The sequence below is a fragment of the Paramormyrops kingsleyae genome, chromosome 3 (genome assembly GCF_048594095.1).
Source record: "Paramormyrops kingsleyae isolate MSU_618 chromosome 3, PKINGS_0.4, whole genome shotgun sequence".
Taxonomy (NCBI): domain Eukaryota; kingdom Metazoa; phylum Chordata; class Actinopteri; order Osteoglossiformes; family Mormyridae; genus Paramormyrops; species Paramormyrops kingsleyae.
This window is the reverse complement of record NC_132799.1, coordinates 18,128,410-18,151,327: the sequence shown is the minus strand read 5'-3', so window position 1 is coordinate 18,151,327 and position 22,918 is coordinate 18,128,410. Positions and strand designations below refer to the sequence as shown.

Below are 22,918 nucleotides of genomic sequence, written 5' to 3'. Positions count from 1 at the left end.
AACAAATACACACATAATGGAAGCTTGTGTGCAGAATATATGCACATTAATAATGCTGAACATTTAAGGCAAGCCCTCTTAACGCAGCATATCTACAGGGGTTGAGCAATAAAACTGAAAATCTGGCCAATATACTAATTAAGGTTTCACTCCTATATATGCGCAGTTTGGTGGTCAACCTTCGCTTCAGCAGAGCGTGAAGGTTGAATTAGTAGAGCATTAGTACAGCTGTGCCTAAAATATTGCAATCCACACAACATAATGGGAGACATATCAGTTCAAAAGAGGACAAATTGTTGGTGTGCATCTCGCTGGCACATCTGTGATCAGGACTGCAAGTCCATGTGGCATTTCCAGAGACACATCTAACTGTAGACACTAAAGGAAGCTATCTGAAAGTGATGTCCAGGCATTAACCTGGAATGCATCCAAAAAAACACAAAACCACAGCTACCCAACTCACTGCAGAATTAAATGCGCACCTCAACTCTCCTGTTTCCACCACAACAGTTTGTCCGGAGCTCCACAGGGTCAATTTTCATGGTCGGGCTGCTATAGCCAAACCTTTGGTCACTCGTGCCAATGCCAAACATCAGTTTCAATGGAGTCAGCAGTCTAACCTTGGGCTGTGGACAATGTGAAACATGTATTGTTCTCTGTCTTTCCCACATCCAGGAGAATTACGTGTGTGGAGAAACCCCAAAGAGGCTTACTCAGAGTGCAGCAAAAGGGTGGATCAGTGATGGTTTGGGCTGCAATATTATGCAATACATTCCCTAGGTCTACTATTTATACAGTAGATGGGTGCATCTCTGCCAAAGACTGCCGAACTATTCTGGAGGAGCATGTTCACCCAGTGCTTCAAACATTGTACCCTGAAGGTGGTGCCTTGTATCAGGATGATCATGCACTAATACACACAACAAGAATGGGGAGTGGTTTGATGAACATAAAAGCGAAGCTGAACCTCACACGTGACCTGCACAGTCACCAGATCTGAATATTATTGAGCCACTTCATGGTGTTTTTTACGGTGGAGTGGTGGCTTTGAGGCTAGGGATCTGTCCCAGCAATTGAAAGGTTGCTGGTTCATATCCTGTGAATGCCAGGAGTGATCCTACTCCATTGGGCCCTTAAGCAAGGCCCTTAACCTGCAGGGTATGCTGTTACTCTACATCCAGCCCTATAAGGAGGTCCTCCAACTTACTGGGAAAATTTGGGGGTTGGAGGCAGGATTGGCACTGCAACCACTGGGTGGAAAACTCACACTGTTCCATTCGGACTGTTGTGGTGCTGAGGTATTGCACGGCTGCACTCGGGTTCTCATCCCGAGGTGGTCCTTTGTGTGGTGAGTGTAGCGACGTGCTGTATCAGCACGTTCTCTCTACCTCAGGGTGTTTTGGAGAAGAGACTCAGGAAACGTTTTCCTCCACCAGGATCAGTAGTGACCTGGCCACTGTTCTGCAAGAGGAATGGCTCAAAATCACTCTGGCCACTGTATCTGTATCTTGTATGTGTCCCTATGTGCTTCAAAAGATCCACTATCGTCCCAGTGCCCATGACCAACAAACCCTCATGCCTGAACGACTACCGGCCTGTTGCACTGACATTGGTGGTAATGAAGGTGTTCGAGGTCCTGTTGAAAAACATCATCTCCACCTCCATCCCCAGCTACACAGATCTGCTCCAGTTCAAATGGCATCTGCCTTGTCAACACGCTTAGTTAGCGAATCATTTGGGTTAAATGACTGGTCGATGAAAACAGCCCTCCCGAGCATGTTGTGAAAAATACAATTAAACGTGCTTAATAAGGCTCATTTACATGTGACATACCCACGTTTTGATGTTCCTCCTCCCAAAGTGCGCATCTAGTCTAGGTGTGAGTAAACCACAGATTTGCCGATGGGAGAGTATGCATAAGTCAAAAAGACTCACAGCTACCCGGTTTTTTAACTTAAGCATATGGGAGAATCAACCGCTTAGTCTTTACCTATACCTTATAGACCAGTGACCTGAAATAATTTCTGGAGGCTGGTTTGACGTTTGGGGGGCTCTGTGTCCCAGTGGAGAGGGTGAGAAGTTTTAAATACCTGGGCATCCACATCTCGGTGGACCTGACATGGATTGACCATATCTGTGCTCAGACAAAAAGGGCGAAGCAGCGCCTGTACCACCTGAGGCAACTGAGGAAGTTTGGGGTTTCCGCTGCTGTCCTTAAGGCTTTCTACTCGGGTGCTGTTGAGAGCGTCCTCACACAGAACATCTCATCCTGGTTTGGGAACAGCTGTGTGCAGGACCGGAAAGCCCTCCAGAAAGTGATCCGGGCAGCTGAACGCTGCTGCAGGTTAGCTCTCCCCTCCAGGCAGGACATTTACATCAGGAGATGTAAGAGCAGGGCAGGTAGGATTATTAAGGACTTGTCTCACCCCAATAACAGACTGTTCAAACTCCTGCATTCAGGCAGAAGGTTCCGTGTCATTATGGCCAAGATGGAGAGACTCAGGAGGAGTTTCTACTCCTAGGCAATTCGACTCCTCAATCAAGACATGCCACTCTCCCGGTCATAGTGTTATGGTTATTAGTTCAACCTGACACTGCACACTGCACTTTAAACTGGCTATAAGCATTTCTTGCACAGTATTTCATTTCATCCTGTAAATTGTATATACTCTCTTGTAAATGCATATGGTTATTTAGCTGAACGCTGCTGCAGGTTAGCTCTCCCCTCCAGGCAGGACATTTACATCAGGAGATGTAAGAGCAGGGCAGCTAGGATTATTAAGGACTTGTCTCACCCCAATAACAGACTGTTCAAACTCCTGCATTCAGGCAGAAGGTTCCGTGTCATTATGGCCAAGATGGAGAGACTCAGGAGGAGTTTCTACTCCTAGGCAATTCGACTCCTCAATCAAGACATGCCACTCTCCCGGTCATAGTGTTATGGTTATTAGTTCAACCTGACACTGCACACTGCACTTTAAACTGGCTATAAGCATTTCTTGCACAATATTTCATTTCATCCTGTAAATTGTATATACTCTCTTGTAAATGCATATGGTTATTTTTCTTTTTTCTGTTTTGCACTCTCTATAATTTATTTTACAATTTATTTTCTAGTTTCTTTGTTATTTGCAAAAGTATGAGCGGTTCAGGATACATTTCGCTGCATGTTGTACCTGTATAACTATGCGTGTGACAAATAAAGAATCTTGAATCTTGTCATTCCCAAGACGAATTGATACTGTATTGGCCACTAACGGAGGCTCTAGTCTACACCATACTAATACCAGGTGTTTCAGTTTCATTGTCCAACCCCAGCATATGTGACGTGTACCCAGCAATATTTATAAAAAGCAAAATGGATGGCAGCAATTGGAACTTCAGTGAAGTTTGTCAGAGGGAACAAAAAAATTTGCATAGCATTAAAGGGTAAGAGTAAAAGCATGCTTTCAGAATAAATGTAGAGGGAAAATGAGCATTTTCGCCTCATCACCTGCTGCAGAGAAACAATTTGCTTGTTTTTCTTGTCTTTCCTCTGTTGTTGCACTCATTCTTTTTTTGGATATTTGCCCTTCAGCATCAATACGTTCATTTATATAATCTATGGCTATTATGGGTCACTGCATTAATCACTGCCAGGTACGTTAACTAGAAACTCAGCTTTGTATCATCTTTTTAAAGGCGCCGGACCCATTAGTCTTCCAGAATGGATATTACGGTGTTAAAAGCACATGATGAATAATCATGCTAAAAGCTCAAAAACAACTCAGGACTCAGCTGCTCTGAAAGAAAAAACATCACACAAGGTTTTATTTCACATTACCGGTCCACTGGAAAAGCTTTTCAGAAGCTGTAAAACAAAACTGAATGGCCTTTATTTTATTGGAAGTGTTATTTTCCCGTTTCCTGACTCTCTGCTGCAAATGTTATTCACTTTTCTGTCTGGAGCTGACATGTATATTTGCATAATTTATACAAACATAATGTCAAACTATGTCTGGATGCAATTGCATGATGACTGCATAAATCTAACTTGATTTACTACAAATATAAAACCATCTAATCACAAAATTCCTGTAATCTCTGTTTTCCTTTCTCCTTTCCCTTTATTTTTTATTACTACCTTAAGATTTGGGCATTTAATGCGGGGAATTAAATTTGGCCTCTTTTATTCTTAAGTGGGAACACTACCCCTCCCCTCCCAAATAAAAACAGCAGGCTAGACTGCAGCATAAATGTAAGCCTCTTGACATGTTTTTTGGTGCCATGCTGAGCCCTGGTGGTAGAAATAAGAAGTACATTTACCAAATATTTGCCCGCATACTGGCACAGCCAATAGTATGACAGGCTAAGTCGCAATTCTTGGTGATTCCACGCACACACACTTTTCTGTTCTGTGTCAGGGTTCTAAGAAACCTTTAGAGAACAAGATGACATTAGATGAGTACGGCATGAGATACTAAAAAACATAAAGGATCATCTAAACAAGTGCAGCCTCCGAGTTTGCTTTTATGGGTGGTGCATAGCTCAGGAGGTTGTTAGTTCAAATCCCATAACACCACTGTAGCATTGTATTACTCTAAGCCCTAAACTCCAGCCGCTCCAGTGGTGCTGGATGCTGGGTCACCCGGCTTCCTGATGCCAGGCTTCCCTCACTTGTATGTTGCATTGGACAGAGACATCTGCCAATTATGCAAATCTAAATCCATCAATCCCAGATGGCACCCATTCCTCTTGCTTATCTTTCCCTGCCTGCAGATGGCGCTGGCCACCCACTTTGTAACACCAAAATCCCATGAAAGCTGTTCCCCTTTGGCTTCATTTAATGGTTTGACCAGAAAGTAGGTGTAAGGGTTTCATTACAGAAAAATGTGTAAACCTAATTACTGTCATCATAAACTATAATTAGATGATTTGGATGTTATTTTCCCCTTGTTTTATGATAAATTGAAAGGATGCATATTTATTTGAATGTCAGAGTCGTGACTCTTTACTGTTGTGAATCCGTTAATCTGTGTGTCTATGGAGCAAAAGGGGATACAAAGACCCTGCGACCTGTGAATCATCACAATTAACATTCCCAGCATCCGCGTACCGCCCACCCAGCTGCACCTGAGCTGCCCTTAGAGGGCGCCTGTCCAGACAAAAAGCCCTGCATCACAACAACCAATGCCCATGGCCAGAGAACAGGGGCGTGAGGCTCAACGCTCAGCACGAACAGCCACGTCTGTCACTCTAACGCACCAAACGTTAATGCAATGAGCACCACGCTTTCTGCTCTCGCACACGTGTGCTTTGCGCACCCCAGGAGCCCAAGTTAGGCGAGAACAGGAGGCTCCATTGTCCACCTCCAAACAACCTGTTACAGGACGTGCTACTGAGCCAGACCAGGACGTCATGGCCTGATAACGGGTAATGGTTTGAAATGTGAACAGGAACTACTGGAAAGAGGTGCATTTGTTAAACCAATTAGCCACATGTGACACCCGCATCCAAATCTAGCCACTGGTTTGTCCATAATTAATCAGCAGTGTGCCGTGTAAGCCCAAGGATAACTGATCATCTGTTATGCAGTTCTGGACAACAAGGGGGGATGCTGACCCATCTTCCAACTACAAAACGTGTCACTTCCTCTCTCCAGAAGGGCGGGCTAATTGTCTCCCTGCCCCAGTGGTACTCTGATGGCACGAGACGGTGGCTGACTTTCCTCTTGCACTGCGGTGGCCCGGTTTAATCTGGTGTCCCGGCCAATTGAATCAGAGAGGGGAGGGAACATCTTGCAGTTGTGCATAAGGGAGAGAGGCCAGGAAACCCGCCTTGGTTTAGTGTGGAGTGTTGTTTGGAGTTCAGCCAGAGGAAATGCACTGATCCGTAATGGTACAGCCCAGTTTGGACACTGAATTGAAGCAGTGAACCCATCCATCCATTTCCTTAACCGGGTCACAATGAGCCAGAAAGCACAGGGCACCGGCAGGAGACTAACTCAGGGAGAGGGCACTAACTCCACACACACAGGACCAGGGTGGGAATGGCGCCCACAAAAGCTGTAAATGTGAGAACCTGCCAGCCACGGGGACGCAGAGCCCCCCAAACGTCAAACCAGCCTCCAGAAATTATTTCAGGTCACTGGTCTAAAAGGTAAAGGTAAAGACTAAGCGGTTGATTCTCCCATATGCTTAAGTTAAAAAACCGGGTAGCTGTGAGTCTTTTTGACTTATGCATACTCTCCCATCGGCAAGTCTGTGGTTTACTCACACCTAGACTAGATACGCACTTTGGGCGGAGGAACAACAAAACGTGGGTATGTCACATGTAAATGAGCCTTATTAAGCACGTTTAATTGTATTTTTCACTACATGCTCGGGAGGGCTGTTTTCATCGACCAGTCATTTAACCCAAATGATTCGCTAACTAAGCGTGTTGACAAGGCAGATGCCACTTGAATCCTGCCTAATGGCAATATATTTGTATAGGTCTATACTAATACATTTTATGTACTATTGTGTTATATAATACTTAGATCATTTCTAGATGCATACAGACTCGCCTCACTTAATGTCCGAGTTCCGTTCCTACAACTAGTGAATTGGTGGATAAGCGAGGAGCCGCCCGTACCGATATTTCAAGCATATTGGACTGGTAGTGGGTTTATGTCAACCATCTTTAGATATTGTTTTAATGTCACATTTGCAGCATTTATAACATTTTTAGTATATTTATAAATATTTATATAGTAGTGTACTGTATACTGTAGTAAACAGAATAGAGGCAATCAGCTGTCAATAGGCTACATCAGGTGTGGACAGGTATGCGCTATCGAGGACCCCCCTCCAACTGCAAATCTCACATTTGTAAGAGTTAAGGTGCTGATGCCACGTATATTACAAAAATGTATGACATGTTAATTTTATATTTTTTATGTATACAATCTCATTATGGTGGGATTCATAATACAAAAATATTTGGAAAAATATTTCAAAATTATGAAATGTAATAGTAATGTTTTGTACTCAAACTCTGTCGTTGAGGCGTGTATTTAACAAAAGAAGAATGTTCGTGGAATTTGCTAACTACTGCAGTGCATTATGGGTATGATGTTTGGAGGCTACTTAAATTTCATCATCTGCAACTGCTGCAACTGGCATAGGCAGGTGCTAGGTGTGAATTGTGAATTTTTCCAAAAAAATGCGGTATCGTGTGTGGTCGCGTAGAGACTCGTGGCTTTGCTTATGTGCCTGGTAGGAGAATAGATGCCTAAATGAACCTTTGCAGTAAACAACACAAGAGGGGCTGCTCTCTAAATATTTCAAATTCCTCCTCCCAAGCAGAGACTTTGGCAGAGTCATAAGAGACCGTTTTCAAGGCACAGACCTTCATCTCTTCAGAACAAGCGAGCCTGCCTTTAATCCTCGGCCCTTAGAGGCCTTTGTGAGGATTTCAAAGGGAAGATATTAGACAGGGCCAGTCCATAATGGGGGAACCAGAAAATGCTCCAGTACAGAGACTCCCAAGCTCTCCTCGTCCTCTGCCACCGACAAAGGACAGCTAATAAAATAGGGATGCTAGCATGACCTTTCCTAATATCACTGGTGGGGAAAGTACAGAAGCTTGGCTGCCAATGCCTTTGACCTCAGAGTGCGACTTTTGGAGGATCCAGCATCCGACTTCCCTCTTCAGTGGCTTTCACCCGCAAAGCCACATGCTCTGGCGTATACTCACTTAGTCAGCAATGAATAAGACTCCAGAACAGTCATCTTTCACCTGCTGCCGCTATGAATCAGTATTGACAGCCATCAGTGACAGCAGTACAAAGCAGCTTAAAATGTAGAAATTTGTTCCAGTACTACAGAACCCATTAAAGGATTTTTGGTATTAATACCACAGAAATCATAGAATTCTTAGATGAGCTGTTTTCACTTCCTCCCGCTCCTTCTATCCTCTCTCTCTCTAAAAACTGACAGATGGAGGGCCCTCAGTCAGATGTGATCTTCCCTTGCTCTACTGGTTAAGAAGGACACTGTCACAGTTAACATTTTGTCACTAGAACATTTTGTTTCTGTAAATGCCAAAAAAATGTTTTATACAGTATATATGAACAAATCTGTCAAAGTGCACCGTGTTTGCCTGCCAATAAACGAGCACGCCGCCCCTTCACAGCTCTCCTCAAAGGCTGTCCTACCGCATAACTCTCCCCTGTGCTCCTAATTGTGATGCTCCCTGACCCGTGCTGCTCCGCTCTGCTCCTGCGGCTCCTGCGTTAATCCACGGCCCTGACTGATGCTGACATGGGACTGGAGACGCTTCTCGCTCCTCACTTCCTGTTGGCCGCCCCTCGCTGTCGACTCCATCACAGCTGCTTCGCCCACGTCCAACCTACTTCCCAATTTCCTGCTTGCTGTTCTTCCTGCCTCCTTAGCTGCTTCTCCCTTTCACCCCCACCTCCTCCGTTCCCTGAATCTCTCTTCCTCCCTACTTCACTCAAGCCATTCTATTCTCCTCCACCGTCCAATCTACTTCCATAGTACCCTTTCTACCCCCACAAAATAACCTACCCGCCACCCCCAACTTCCTGTCTACTTCCGTCTACTTCACTTCCTTCCATCTCTCCCTACTTTATATCACTCCGTTGTCTTTATTTTCTTCAAAGGTATAACACCTCTTCTCCCTGCAGGGCCATAGCTCTATGGTGTTTCTGTGTTTTGCTCAATCAGCGGCTGATTATCATCTAAAAGAGTGAGCAATTAAGCTTCTCATTCAAATCAGTAAAACTCAACTCTGATTGGCCCACCGCCATTCAACAGGACTTTAGACACATGGAACCAAAAGTACATGGGGGTCAAAAATAAACCTTGATGCTCTCCAGATATTGAACTGATTTAATCTTGAGGTGGGCTACTTAATATGAGAAGTAAACTGTACCGCTGCCAGCCAAGATCACACCAGAGTATCACAAGGTCATGTGACCCCAAGGACCACACAGTGATCTCATTCCACCCACCTCACATCTGATCATTTATTATTCACAAAGGAAGTCTCATCTCCATGCGCCACATATTTATGGTATGTGTGAACCAGCAAATAACACGGCTCTTGGTGGGGAGGGGGGGGGGTCCCTGCTTTTGCCACCAGAATGAGATAATGCAATTTAGTCAGAGCCAATTCCATGGCTTTGCTTAAAATCCACAACAGATGGTCAAAGGTGATCAAGAATGTAGAATGTTTTTGTGCTCTAGTAATAGGTATTAATGGTAAAATATTTTTTCATCACCTATTTTAATGAGTGTCAGTTAAAGGGTTAATCTGCCATATGAATTATTCTTCAAAGATCTTTGTTAATTCTATGTAAATGTGGGTGAATGAGATAGAAACAACAGTTTCGCATTATAATTAAATTCCTTATTATGTAGATTATTCTACAAACAATTAACGGGGGCGGGGGTGGGGGGGGAGAACGACACTCCACAAGGGGCCAGAGTTGGGTGGCCATATGACCCAGAATACCAAAAGCAGGTGGTTGTGTGTATTTCCCTCAATTTTCCAAAACTGCTCATGTGCTCCAGAGCTCTTAGCGGGTAGCTGTGCTCTGCTGTGCTGCTCTAGTTTCCCAGGCAACCAGCACCCGCCATTCCACAAGCCATGGTGGCAGTCCCAATGGTGCACTGGAGAGAGCGCTTCCCGCTGTACAACATACGTGTTTAACCATGAGCATCCACTTTAGATGGTCACCAGCTGCTAAAAGCTCCCTCCTTCTAAACCAAAGCTTGACATCATTCACCCCACGGAAAATGAGGCTTAGAAAATCAAATTCAACTAGACTCAAAAACATATAGTCTGACAGATGGATCTGTTTACAGCATTATCATGTCTAGAGCACAGGTTCTGTCTATCAAACAAACAATGCAGCCACTCGAACCTTACCTCTCTCTGACCAGCTCTCTGGGGAAATCAAAAGGTTGTGGCTTTGACAGGATTTACAGGGAACATAGTGGGAAGTTTGTTTTATTCCCAGAAGCAGCACAGAAAGACAAAACATAATGCAAGACATCTCCCCAAGACCACTCAATTTTCTGTTCAGTTCTGTTCATACACAGACAAATTGTTCATCTCCACTAACTTGGGGCCCACATTCATGTCAACTTACAAAATGATGATAATGTGCTACAATGAAAAAATCCATCCATCCGGTTATAGGATATTGCCATAGAATGGTTACGAATTAGGCGAGTGTCCTGATATAGGGTTATAGGAAAAATTTATTTCTTTTCTTAATATATAAAATCTTGATTATAAACTATTCAATTTTTTCCAGGTAGAATAACACTTTGAACACTACAGTAAATCTCAAATGTCCTAAAAGAAGATATTACATTTATTTTAAATGACTATCTTTATCAAAACTGTGATAGACTACCATCGTGGCTGTGGGTATTACATATTCAGTACAATTTCATCTGTTCATGGTTTCACCTGCAAAAACAGTGCCTAAAACTAATCTAAATCTAAAATCTACATTTTGCAGACCGTTTCAAATTGTTTCTCTTAACAAAACAGTGATTCAGGAAACATGCAGATTCTCAGATCAATTATTGGAGAAGAGAGTTTAGTTTTCGAGAGACACCATCCATTTACAGAATGGATGGAAAAAAAATCACTAAAATGTATGGTTTCATTTCTTCTCCCATCTCCTCATTCTCTCCCTGAGTCACGCTCCCATATCTAACAGATCTCCCCTCTTTGTCAGCTTCATGGAGAGGACCCTGACCTTTCTCCAGTGACTCCCCCTCAAGCCATCAAACTCTCTATACGTCGCAGCCCATGCAGGAGGTGTTTGTGTGTGTGTGTGTGTGTGTGTGTGTGTGCACGCGCGTGCCCGCACAGGGCATGTGAGCAGCAAATTCAAGGTCCTTAAAATGAAATATAAAGAACAGACGCATGTTTGCTACCTTCCTCCCTCATCCATCAAAGCCACATGCCCACCCAACAGAAGAAAGCCCAGTCCCCCTGCGGCCAACATGACACCCCCTACTCTCTTCTGCAATGAATAGGTCCAGCGAACGAGCCAGTATGAACAATCTGAACCAGTCTGGAGCACTAGATTTCCATAGCTGGAGGACTGGAACCAAGACCTCTCCTTCCCTTTCTCTGTGCCATTTCTAGATTTGTGGACGTTTCCTCAACTGGTTCGCTCCATTCCTCATTTAGCTAGGAGGACAGCGACTCGTATGGATGATTGTAGGAAACTGAGATGACCCTGGGCAGTAGCTGAAGTATCAGATGAGGAGGAACAGTGGAGACAGGTAACTAGGGGGCTATGAAGATGGCTGCCTTGATGGAGAAAGAGCTGACCTGATTTCAGCGTGGGAGCTGAGCTGGGCAGATAGTGGGAGACCGGTCGATGGATCACGTCACACGACGTGGGCAGAGGGAAAAGTAGATCATGGCTGCAGGACCTGAGTATCTGTTTTCTTGTGAATCCTTCTCTGCTAACTCCAGAGCTTTACCTCCAGATTTTCCCACAGTGACTCTGCCTCCACTGTCTTTTTCTTTTTTTTTTTTTTTTTTTTTTTTTTTTTTTTTTTTTTTAAATGTGTCCTGTCCGGCAGCTTTAGCAAGCAGAATAATGGTCTGAATGCACTGCTGTGTCAGACATATTTGCTTTGCCATGAGGGGCTCTATAGACTCTGTATAGGCCCTTCATGTTGGTTGATTTCTTTTTATTTGTATATTTATTGTATTTTATTTTTAACACATGTGAAATATTCCAGTTGCCGAGCTGTCCGGAAGGGAGTGATAGTGAAGAAAAGGGGTAGGGAGAGAGATTATAGAGGAGGCGAGAGAGGAGAAAAGAAGGAAAAAAAAAAAAAAAAAAAAAAAAAAAAAAAAAACACGAACAAAGGGGGAGACAACAGTGGGAGAGAGGCTAAGAAAGACAACAGTAACGTAAAAAGCACATATCAAGGGAAAAAAAAAATAAAAAAAAATAAAACAGCATTTGAAATACAACCAAAAATGGACAAATACAAAGACACAACCAGAATTAAAGAAAATAAAACAGATATACAGACATCCAAAATTGTTGCATGTGCTTGGAAGGGAGTGTGGAAGTGGGTTTGCATGTGTGTTCTTCTGTGTGGGGGTATACGTGTGTTGGGTGCGTGTGAATTTTTCCATGGAATGTACTTGATAGCAAGGGTGGGGGGCCGCAACCCCACCCCACAAGAGCCAGAGGCCAGCGGAGACAGGCCCAGGAGACCCAAGGCGTCCACGGCCCCCCAAGAGCACAGAGGAGCCAAGGCCCCACGCTCCCACGACAGCCGCGTCCCCACCCCAGCAGGAGGAGGAGGGGGGAGACCCCAGGCGCAGCCCCCCGCAGCCAAAAGGGCACGAGCCCCAGAGAACCAGAGGCAACAGGCAGCCGACCCCGCGAGGGGGACGGCCGCTCCCGCACGGGCCAGAGCCAGGGCCCCAGGACCCCAGGCGGCCGGGAGCTGTCTTTTTCTGCATCGTCAGTAAGGTTCATCAGGGATGGAGACCAACAACCTTGTCTCTGTGAGCAAATATCTGCCTACAGCATCACGACACCAATGATCTATTTTCCAAAATCTTACAAGGTACCTGAAAAACAAAATCACCACAAACGCTCTTACTGCTTAACTGACGCTTTTTAATGAAACTGACTTTGAATTTCTCTCCAGCTGGATATTGTGCAGCTTCGGGGTAACAGAGCAGGGTGCCTTCTGGGTTGCGGTCTGCCAAATCCAGGTTGAGGGACTATGTCACCCACTGCTCAGATCTGTGCAAGAATAACAGAACTAATACAGCCACAGGTCCAGAAATCTACAGGACTGTTTCTGGGTTTTAAGAGGTTAGGAACATTGCAATTCCCTCAACCTCTTACCTGCTACATCAAAAACATACAAGGATAATTTGAATCGAGGGAAGTTATATACAGTGTACGGTCATGATTAATATTTAGCTAAACAATCAGTTACTATTAACAAAAACACAACCAATATTATACCAGATGACAACTAGTGTTTACCACTGACCGACAGTATGGCATCTGTATGGCATCAGTTAAAAAGAAACCATTGCTTGCATATATACCCCCCACCGCTCTTTGGGTCTTTGGCAACAATCCTAACATCTACTATAAGCTGCAGCCAGCATCATCAACCCTGTGTGTGTAGCTGTGTGTTCAGCACCCTGGACAGCAGCTTGCCTGCTCGTGCTGCACGGCCGCTGCACATTAAGGACATTCTCTGCTGTTGTGAACCGCCGTGTTCCTGTAGGGGATTTAAAGGAGGCTGAGGACTTGATTCAGTGCTAAAGCTCTTTATTAATCCAGCCCCACAGAGGGTGGCCTCCTGTCCTGTCCTGCTTTTGCTCTTTGGATGCAGGATCCCCCACTGGACTCGCTCTCATGCCGGGGATGTCACATTAATGCCATTTTGTCTGTGACAATGAAAGGCTGGTTGGTGGCAGTGCGCCTCCTTCTGGTCTCCTTGAGTAGTAGGTTCTCTGACATTGCAGTAGTCCATCTGTAAGCCATGGCCCCCTTACCTGTATGCCATCTCTGCAGCTCAGTCAGGCTGGGGGGGAGGGGTAGGTTGTGCTTATTTCTGCTTGCTTTGTTCATGTGTGTTAACTTGCTTTTGTATGAATGGATATGGCTTACAATACATATTACACTAAACATTTAGGTTTACTATTAACAACATCTATGTTTTAGAAATGTTATAACGTCTGAACACTCTACAACTGGCTCACCCACATGGCTTTTGTAAAAATTTCACACATGCAAGTAATTAGCAGCAATGTTGCATTTTCAGCTGACTACACGGCTCGGTTAATTTCCCCATATAATGAAGTTGTTAGTTTGACGTCTTCATGCTCACTGTTAGACAGGCCTCTTTGTCTCTTTTCCTTAGTGCTGTCTGTCAGCCTCTCATTCTCACACACACCTACTCGTCTGTGATCAGCTGTGGGAGGACAGGCAAGCAGACCAATCACAAATGCAGGCCACTGGAGAGGATTGTTGGCTTTTAACCAAAGCTGCTGGATTAATTTACATGCATTCCAATAGAAACAACCAATTATAATTGAAATTGTCAGATTTCTCTTTAAAAGTAATGAATTTAGATGCTCGACATCTATTGCAAAGAACATGTCACAATCCATAGAAATATATTAAATATATACAATTATTTTTCTACCACACAATCTATATAGATACTATTTTCTCTCGGTAAGAATGTAAACCATCTTTGTCGACATCCAGAATGAGTATTGTAGAGTATGAATCATGCTGAAGAGTCACATTAAAGATTAAACATCATACCGCTTCTCTGATAAATACTTCATAAATAAATATGAATTGAGGAGAGGACCCAAAAAATCCATAGTATAGATAAAGAAAAATTCAACAAGGATAGTGTTTTTAATCAATGTATGGTGTAGACTGGTCAAAAAACACCGCACAGGAGAACAGAATAAGCTCACCCAAAAGCTACTAACATGTAATTTAGCAGTGAAACCTTGAAAGGTTTAGTCTCCTGTAAGCACCACTAGTTAGATTATCAACTTGGTAGAGACACAAGCTAAAGAGATCAATAAAACATTAATGTGCCTTTCCTCTTATAATAACTAGATTTATGATAGGACATTATCCTTCATTAGTGTAGCTGTAGGTGGGTCAAACCCCTTCTGCTACCATGAGACTGAAAACAGCTCCTCTACCCAGCTCCTAACGTCAGCTTTACAAAGGTGTCAGATGATAGAGAGATTTTAGAGAGAGATGACACAGCTGACTCCTTCTGGGTTCCGTGTGTGCAGTCTGCATGTTCTCTCCCTGTCGTTTCCTCTGGGTACTCCGGTTTCCCCCCACATTCCAAAAACAAGCAGAGGTTGACTGGAGTAGCCAAATTGTCCATAGGTGTGTTTGGGTGAGTGAATGGTGTGTAAGTGTGCCCTGCGATGGGTTGGCGCCCCATCCTGGGTTGTTCCCCTAGCCTCTGGGATAAGCTCCAGATCCCCCATGACCCTGAATAGAACAAGCGGTTACAGAAAATGGATGGATAGATGGACCAGGAAAAACCACAGGGACTGTGACTGGGGACAAACCTAAGCGAACACAAGGAGCAGAACAGTATGAGCAGCGACACCCGCTGGCCAAACAGGGAACAACGTCACACGGCTTTGACACTGGGAGAATACTAGGACAGGAACTAGACTAAAAACACTGGGAAAGACAACCTGGCGAGAGCAGGGATCTTAGGGAAGTGAAGGACAGAACAGGGCAGGACATGGACTGATCCTGACAGACCCTGTGAGTATGAAAAAAAAATAGTTATTTACGGATGTGTTTGCTTTGGACCTCCTTGACAGCTACGCTACAAGCACAATAAGCAAACTAAGTTTTATATTTGAATAATCTTGTATTTCGCGTGTCTGTACAGTTAGGTCTACTTTTTCTGCGTTAGCTGAACCTGAGGGTTTGAGAGGTTCAGCCATGTCTGTATGACCAGTCAAAGTTTAGAACTGCATCACCTTACAAACCCAAATGCCAGTGTGGTGGGGCACAGCCAAGAAGCTCTGGTGCTTTATCTACCGAGGATGGGGCACCTTTCATGCAGCTCCAATAAAAAAATATTCCATATTATCAACAACTATTAGCAATCTCATGTCTTCGGCTATTTTAAAAAAGAACATTTTATGTGACTGCTGCAAATTGCCTCGGTGAACTAAAAGCCATTAAAAACAGTACAGAACATCATTATGTAAAATCCTCGTTATCTTCGTCATTAACTACAAATGCAAAAGCATTGGAGACCTGTAGCAATTCTCCCCTAGAACAATTGAATGGTCACAACTTACAAATGATCAACGCCGTCTTGTGTTTCTCCCTGGGGTGCATCTTCACAGTGATTTAGACACAGTCTGAAATGTCGATAAGGGATTCATGAGAGAAGCGTGTCATGTGACCTTTTTTTCCTCCTGAAAAATTCATTTATACATTTATACAGCCTATGTAACAAAACCCCTTTCCTGTGTCAAAAAAGGAAAGGAAAAAAATGCTTTCATGTATTTAGCAGAAAAGACTAAAGTCTTATTTTGAACGCTGCAAATCACATTTTACATTTAAAAAGACAAATGGGAACAGAAAAGCACAGATGACCTACCGATGCATGGTTTCATTGACTCATCAGAAAAATAAAATGGAATGAAAACAATTAAGCCAAAAAAATGTCCCCAGATTAAAAATGCACCTGTTTCAGTTTGCAGGACAGGATAACCCCCCTGTGCGTCTGCCTGTCAGACTGGTGTTCCATGTAGCCGTCCGGATGCCTCTCCGCTCCTGCTGGAAGTTTGCTCTTGCAAGCCTACCCCCCTTATTGCCTTAATGGGCCCCTATCTCTGAAACTTCATTAGCAAACTGTGCCTATAAAATCACTGTGCAGTGCCGAACAAAGCAGAAAGCTTTTATGTTTAATTAATCATAAATGAATAAGATCAAAATCAATCAGTCTGAACAACTGAAGCACAAAATCAAACCATATTAAAAGTCTCTTGAGTAAATTAGAAATTAGAACTACAAACACACAAGCACAATTCATTGTGCTCCTACCATTTCAAATCAATAATTCTGCAGGTGCATTTAAGTAACTTGTATGATCAAGCATTATGCTTCTCTGTATTTTGTTAGAACTGTCACGATCAGCTCCGAACGATCCTCGTGTGTGCCACGCCCCCTCATTACCTCATGTCGACTCCTGATTGTTCCCACCTACGTCTAGTTAATTCCAACCTGTCCTGTGTATATTAGTCCGCGTCTCCCACTATCCCCCACATCAGTCATTGTACTGTTATGCTTGTTCGTGGATGTCTGCCTTCTCGTTACCATTAAAACCCCGTTTACCCGTCAGTCCGGCTCCTCTCGCCTGCTTACTGCTCGCCCGCTCCACGCGTTGTAACAAGAACAATGTTATCAGTGTTTAATGCGGATTTTAAAGAACTTTCCTTTCATGATTACGCTTGGCAGTCTATAATTTGCTGTAAGAATGGGGGGTAAAATGGTTTGACATGTGGATCTGGTGGCTGATGAGCAGGGCTGGTCAATTATATAGGCGACAGAGGTGGCTGCCTAGGGCACCAAATCCTGGGGGGGTGCCAACTTGCCAGCCAATTTTACTTTGCCTCCGACAGGGGGCACCAGCAGTGATGCTCGTTTAGGGTGCCAACCAGCGGCAGAGTTGGTGGGGGGTGCTTGGTAAAATTTGTCGACCTGGTGAGAGGGGCTTCTTGGTAAATTGTTGCAAATTTTGCGTTATCGTCTGTAATTAAAAGTGGCACTCTGTAAAATGTACGGCTCAGAGGGGGGTGGGGTGGCCCCCCCTAAGAAAACCTTGCTGTAATGGGCCTGCACCTCCTCCACTACTAGCATCAGCATCTGAGGGGGCACCAATCTGAGGGGGCACCAACTTCGTCTCGGACAATGACCGTCTCGCTGTCACTGTAAAATCAGCTGGCTAAGTGGGCACCCCTAGAATCCCTCTCGCACCCTCTGCAAAGCTGGCACAGTGCACCTAGACCATGTGGGCCACCAGCTTCCGAGGCGGCACTGACTTGCCATCCGGCAGTGCTGGCTTAGGTTGCCACATGGGGTAGAATCATGGCTGGACTGAGATTAAAGCCTCTGGACTTTGAGGTACCCAAGAATAATTCTTGTTGACCCAAAAACCCATCGGCCCAGTGTGCCAGGCGGCCAATCCAGCCCTGTTCATGACAGATTTCTTTGTAGAGTCAAACGGGACCAAGACAGACCTGCATTAACTCACACATGTAAACGGGGATGAGATTAAAGCAAAACTACAAGAACGGCATAACAAATAATTTACTAAAGATTGAAATGAACATTTTGGGATCCTACAATTGTTTCCAGATATCCCAAAACAAAACAGAATGCACCAATCAATGCATATTAATCTCCCTATGCCATAACACCACCCCATCACGCATGTGCAAACTTTGTGAATTCCAGGAGGCTGCCAAAAGACCCTGTGATTTCTATGACAGAGGTAAAATGTACAAGATTCAGCATGGAGACATACTGACTGTCAATCCTTGCAGTCTCGTCTCCATTGTGTGTTCTGCCTGTTGCTCATTCAGTCTACTCACATGAAAAAACTTCTTCTAAGCCACGTATTTACACTGTGTCTGTAGTGTTATTTTCTGTTATTCACTTATTGGTATGCACTGTTGAGTGTTGTTTAATTTCATATTTATTTTCTTGTGTATATCTGACACTATGGTTTTCAGGAAGCACACAAGTAACAATCACAATGTACCGTGGAAACATGAGAATAAAATACCCTTGACTCTGTGAGCAGTGTCACTCTGTCCGGCCCATTAGGGAAGCAGATTCGGCCATAAACAGCCTTGTATTTGTCTCTGTCACTCTGTGGTTGAAGATAACTGGGCAGCATGTCCAACCCATTATTTCTCTTTATTCAATTAATATCAAACACCTCCCCCCTACCACACGTTCTGAATCGGGGGATGTCGATCAACCACTGGGGGGCCGTTTGTGACTTCAATGTTGAGTAAAAGATTTGAAAGTAAAAGTCCATTGAGCTACAAAGACAGCAAGAGTATAGAGGTAAAAGGACGTGATTACAAATCGCTTCATTATTAAGCATTATTTAAAAGTGTAATATTTGCCACCATGCATTTTAGTTCAGTTCCTGTTTGTTCTGGTTAATCTCAGTCACAATGAGGATTGTGGGCTGTCGGTTTGATGAGGTAGTGTGGTTCTGGCTGAAGTCTAGGAGACCAGTAAGTGACAGAACTTGTTCATGTGCCGAGATTTGTTCTCACAAGTGTAATAAACACTGGCACTGTGTCAGAAGCCCTTGGCAGAGACTTACGGACTCCAAACACACTTAAGAATAAGTTCAATTCTAGATTAGAAGATTGTTCCTGCATACCGATCATCTTTGGATATCAAAAAGATAACAAAAGCTGAGATGAGAAATCCCTAAAATGCCATTAAAGAGGTTCCCTCACATCTTAAAAATCCCCCTGAGCCCATCACTGCAGAACCATTTCACACAGTGGGAATCAGTATAGATCATCTTCCAGTGCCTGCTGTGGCACGATTAAAGGCCGTCTTTCTGAAGAGAACCTGGAGCAAAACCAGAACTCAGCGCCTGACAGTTGGAAAGGTCAGGTGTCTGTCTGCAACTGTGTGTGTCATACAAAATACCCATGTAGAGAAACTGAAGAGCTGGGGCAGAGGACAGGGCACAACCCAGCTCAGGATTTACACGGGCTATATACTGCTAGGAGGCAAGAATGTTGCAGTTTGCCCATGCCACCCCACTCTAGATCCATCATTGCAAATGAGGCACTGAGTCTCCCTAAGCATGTTACAGTGTCCGGGCCTTGCTCACTGTACCCACCCAAAGGCTCTAAGAAGGGGTATTATAGGCTGCCACCATTTCTGTCATTAAAAAAAAACACTAGGCTTTCACTATTGCTCACTCTGTACTGAATATGTATTTGTGAGTACAGATTCAACAGCGAAACAAAAAAAAAAAACTGCTACATCTCTCAGCCATGATGGTCAAACAGATTCCCATTCCTGTTGCTTTTCCTTTATGAAGGTGGCTAACACAGATTACCCATCCTAAGTCACTTATACACCAAAGGATTATGGGGAGTGTGGAGCACAACTCAGGCAGCACCAGGTATGCAAAGCAGTTTAGAAATACCAGTTCACTTTTTTTTTGGAAAATCCACACAAAGATGGGAAGAAATAACAAGCAACATAAACACACACACACACACAGACACACACAGACAAATACACACACAGCCAGTTGAGGGCAGGTATGAATCTTCAACCCTCAAGGTCTGTGGCTACAGTACTATATGGAGCCAGCCTCACATGAATCATTTTCATGAGCTAAACACCCTCAGTGTGTAGGCAGTTTTATAGATGCTATTAGCAGAGTAAATGAGATACTACAAAAGTCAAAGAGAACAGTAAGAAACTGGCATATATGTTCAGCAAAGAGACAGAAGGGATAAGCATCAGTTTTAGACTCCAGGCACATCTGCCCTCATGAGTGCGATTCGGTTTAATTGTTGATTTACAATTGCTAATATTGTAATGTTATTAAAGTCGAAATGAATGTAGATAACCGCACGAGCTGACTGAGCTCCTCGACTGAAATAATCAGAAACATCAGTCTATTCGTCCGTGTAGCAAAGCGGATCAGAAGAAAAGGCTGCTGTTTTGAAATGGGAGAGTGCGTGGTTAGTACAACGAAGTTAACGGTACCGGTTACGTGAGCTTTGCGGAGCGGCAAACTCTGCTCTGGGATCAGTGTAGCCTTACCATGCAGTTAACAGAGCAAAGATCACGCAGCACACGTATACACCTACTGAAACGTTTTATCAGACTTTTTGGAAGGATTTAACCTCTGGACCAGGCACACTCAAGTGTTTCAGAGCAGTTATGTATTTATATATATATTTCGCTCAATCCATAATGTGGTCAAGAAACAGCCCAGTTCGATCACTATTACTTGGCACGAAAAGAGAGGACCAGAAAAGTCTTACACTGTATATGGTAGCCGGGTAATTTACAGAACCCTGTATAAAATATAGTCTCAAACTATATTAAAATTCAGTTAATATTAAACAGTTTTCTCCCACTAAAAAGACCTAGACTGTGCTAAGGCGTGAATAATCAGATACAGCCTTTGTCAAATTCCTAAATCTAATATCTAATGGGATCAGTTTAAAAAATCGACACAGGACTGTGCTACAGCAAACTCGAAGAGATACTTACTGTTATAAACTGCATTCCACGGCTGGTACCCATAATATCCTGTGATCCTAAGGATGCGCTCCTCGATGGACGCGCTGTTGATGTCCTCGACTGACCGTGACGATTTCAGGTCCTCTTTGATCGATTCGTCCACAACCAGATACTTGAGCTGTCGAAGTTGGGGGCTGATGTCCGACAGCCGCCTGGGGCTCACGTCCGGCGATTTCCGCATCCCACTGCAAAGACAGCACATGGGGAGTCGGGCTCGGGTGGCCGGAGAGGCTGCGACCCACGGCGCTTGGATAACACGCTTTGGCCATGAGACGGACAGATATGCGCCTGGGGCTGACAGCGATTAAACTACCAGCACTGGTAGCTGGCTTGACACCACCGTAAAAACAGATCTATCCTCCCCTCTTTTGTGGTGATTGGAACGTATCAATCACACTCAGTGCTCATGCTGAGTTGCAAATAGTGCATATTAGTACGGTTACTATATTCTTCAGAATCGTCGATAGGAGCAGTAAGTAATTTGACTTGTCCACTAATTAGCTAATTAAGTCGATTAACACAGCGCCATTAGCGTTTGTTACATCTGACAAACATTTCGGCTCGTATATTATCAACAGGACAAAACGTGGTCACATCTTAATATGACTAATTTATTTTGCATCTATGCTTTTGAGAGGCGTCCTTTGAGTTTATACAGAATGCATATATACACCCCTTAATACTGCGGGTACGCAGTTAATTTGAATCCTTTACGACTGTCATCCTATGCACCTATCCAGTAGTTCCAGTGTCCTTCACCAGTAGGTAAACCGCACAGGGCATAACATCCATTTTCGAACCCACTGTTATATAGGCTACATGACAACGTGAATTAATCCAGTGCTTTTACTCTCTAGCCATTTTCAACGTTTTGGACTCACATTGATCCTCACATCTCTAGTATTTGACTGCCACTTGAATAACTTTCAGTACGTGCCATATAGGAAATAAACCCGGAACAGCCCGTATCCTAAGTTTTTTTTAAAATATATATGCTGGAGCAATTTCTGCGTCGAATTACATAGCAAACTGACACGTCCGAGGACTGTCATTTTTATTTGTACCTGCAGTGTTTAAAGAACTAACGCGCTGGGGACACCTGATGCTGAGTTTGTAAGCCACGACAAATCACCATGTCAGCCGCTATAAGCTCAAATGTGCACGATTTTGTGCAATAACATTACGCAACACATACTTACAGTATGCAGGGCACAGACATCGATCTACCATTCAAAAATCATAATCTTTTTCGATATTAAACGACCCAGAAAAATACGTGCTTATTGTTTTTTGCAATGACAAAAAATAAAGAACCATTTGACCATGGGCAAAGGTGAAATAACTAAATACGTTCTTTAACTTCCTATCGATTGCAAACGAATGTCAAACATCAGACTGTACATACAGAGTTTAAACTTTATTCTTACATAGGCATTAGAGTAGTCGGGGGTCCCAAGTAGCACATGCATTCCCGCCGTGGACGTCCAACTCGGTCCCACATGGCCGCTTCTCCATCGCCGTACATATTACCCGCACACAGGATTACAGCCAAACGCTACGATACTTCCACCGCTCCCGCAAGACGGCCGGCAAAGAAATAGCATCAGCCGCTTTCTCTCTCACTCCCACACATATAAAGCGGTGGCATTTACATATTTCAACATATAGGCTATTGCGCCCTTCAACTTACGCCACGCACTGATAACGCCACCTGCCGGCGGAAGGAGGTATGGCAATTTGGATCGTACAGCAGGCGTAAAGTGGGTTGTGGTAATCGTGCTACATTAGCTACAGTAATAAATACTCCCCAAGCAATAACTGATGTTTTAATGTAAAGCGAGACTTGCGAGTATAACAGAGAATCTCTGTGTTAAAACGGGACCAGAGGGATGTGTATCAGGTCAGGAAGCCTGCCGAAAGACTAATTACATCTGTATCAGAAAAAGACCCCCAGCTACAGCTCCAGGCCCCCCACAACCCTGATCAGGTTAGGCCGTTAGAAGATGGTTGGATACTTTTCAGTTATTAGTA

At 43.9% G+C, this 22,918-nt stretch overlaps 1 protein-coding gene across 2 annotated transcripts in view; it reads right to left on the bottom strand.

Annotated features, from left to right (window-relative positions):
• The window catches only part of slc35f3b (solute carrier family 35 member F3b), a 61,931-nt gene extending 39,427 nt beyond the window's left edge, over positions 1-22,504 (bottom strand). For both annotated transcript variants that reach the window (XR_002840454.2, XM_023830250.2), the window contains exons 1-2: positions 22,315-22,504; positions 20,858-21,072 (exon numbers count right to left, since the gene is read on the bottom strand). Coding sequence is in view for 1 of the 2 variants with exons in the window: in XM_023830250.2 (XP_023686018.1) it covers positions 20,858-21,072; positions 22,315-22,412 (313 nt within the window). In the remaining variant the exon portion in view is untranslated. The remainder of the gene's footprint in view (positions 1-20,857; positions 21,073-22,314) is intronic.
• Positions 22,505-22,918: the final 414 nt, after the last annotated feature.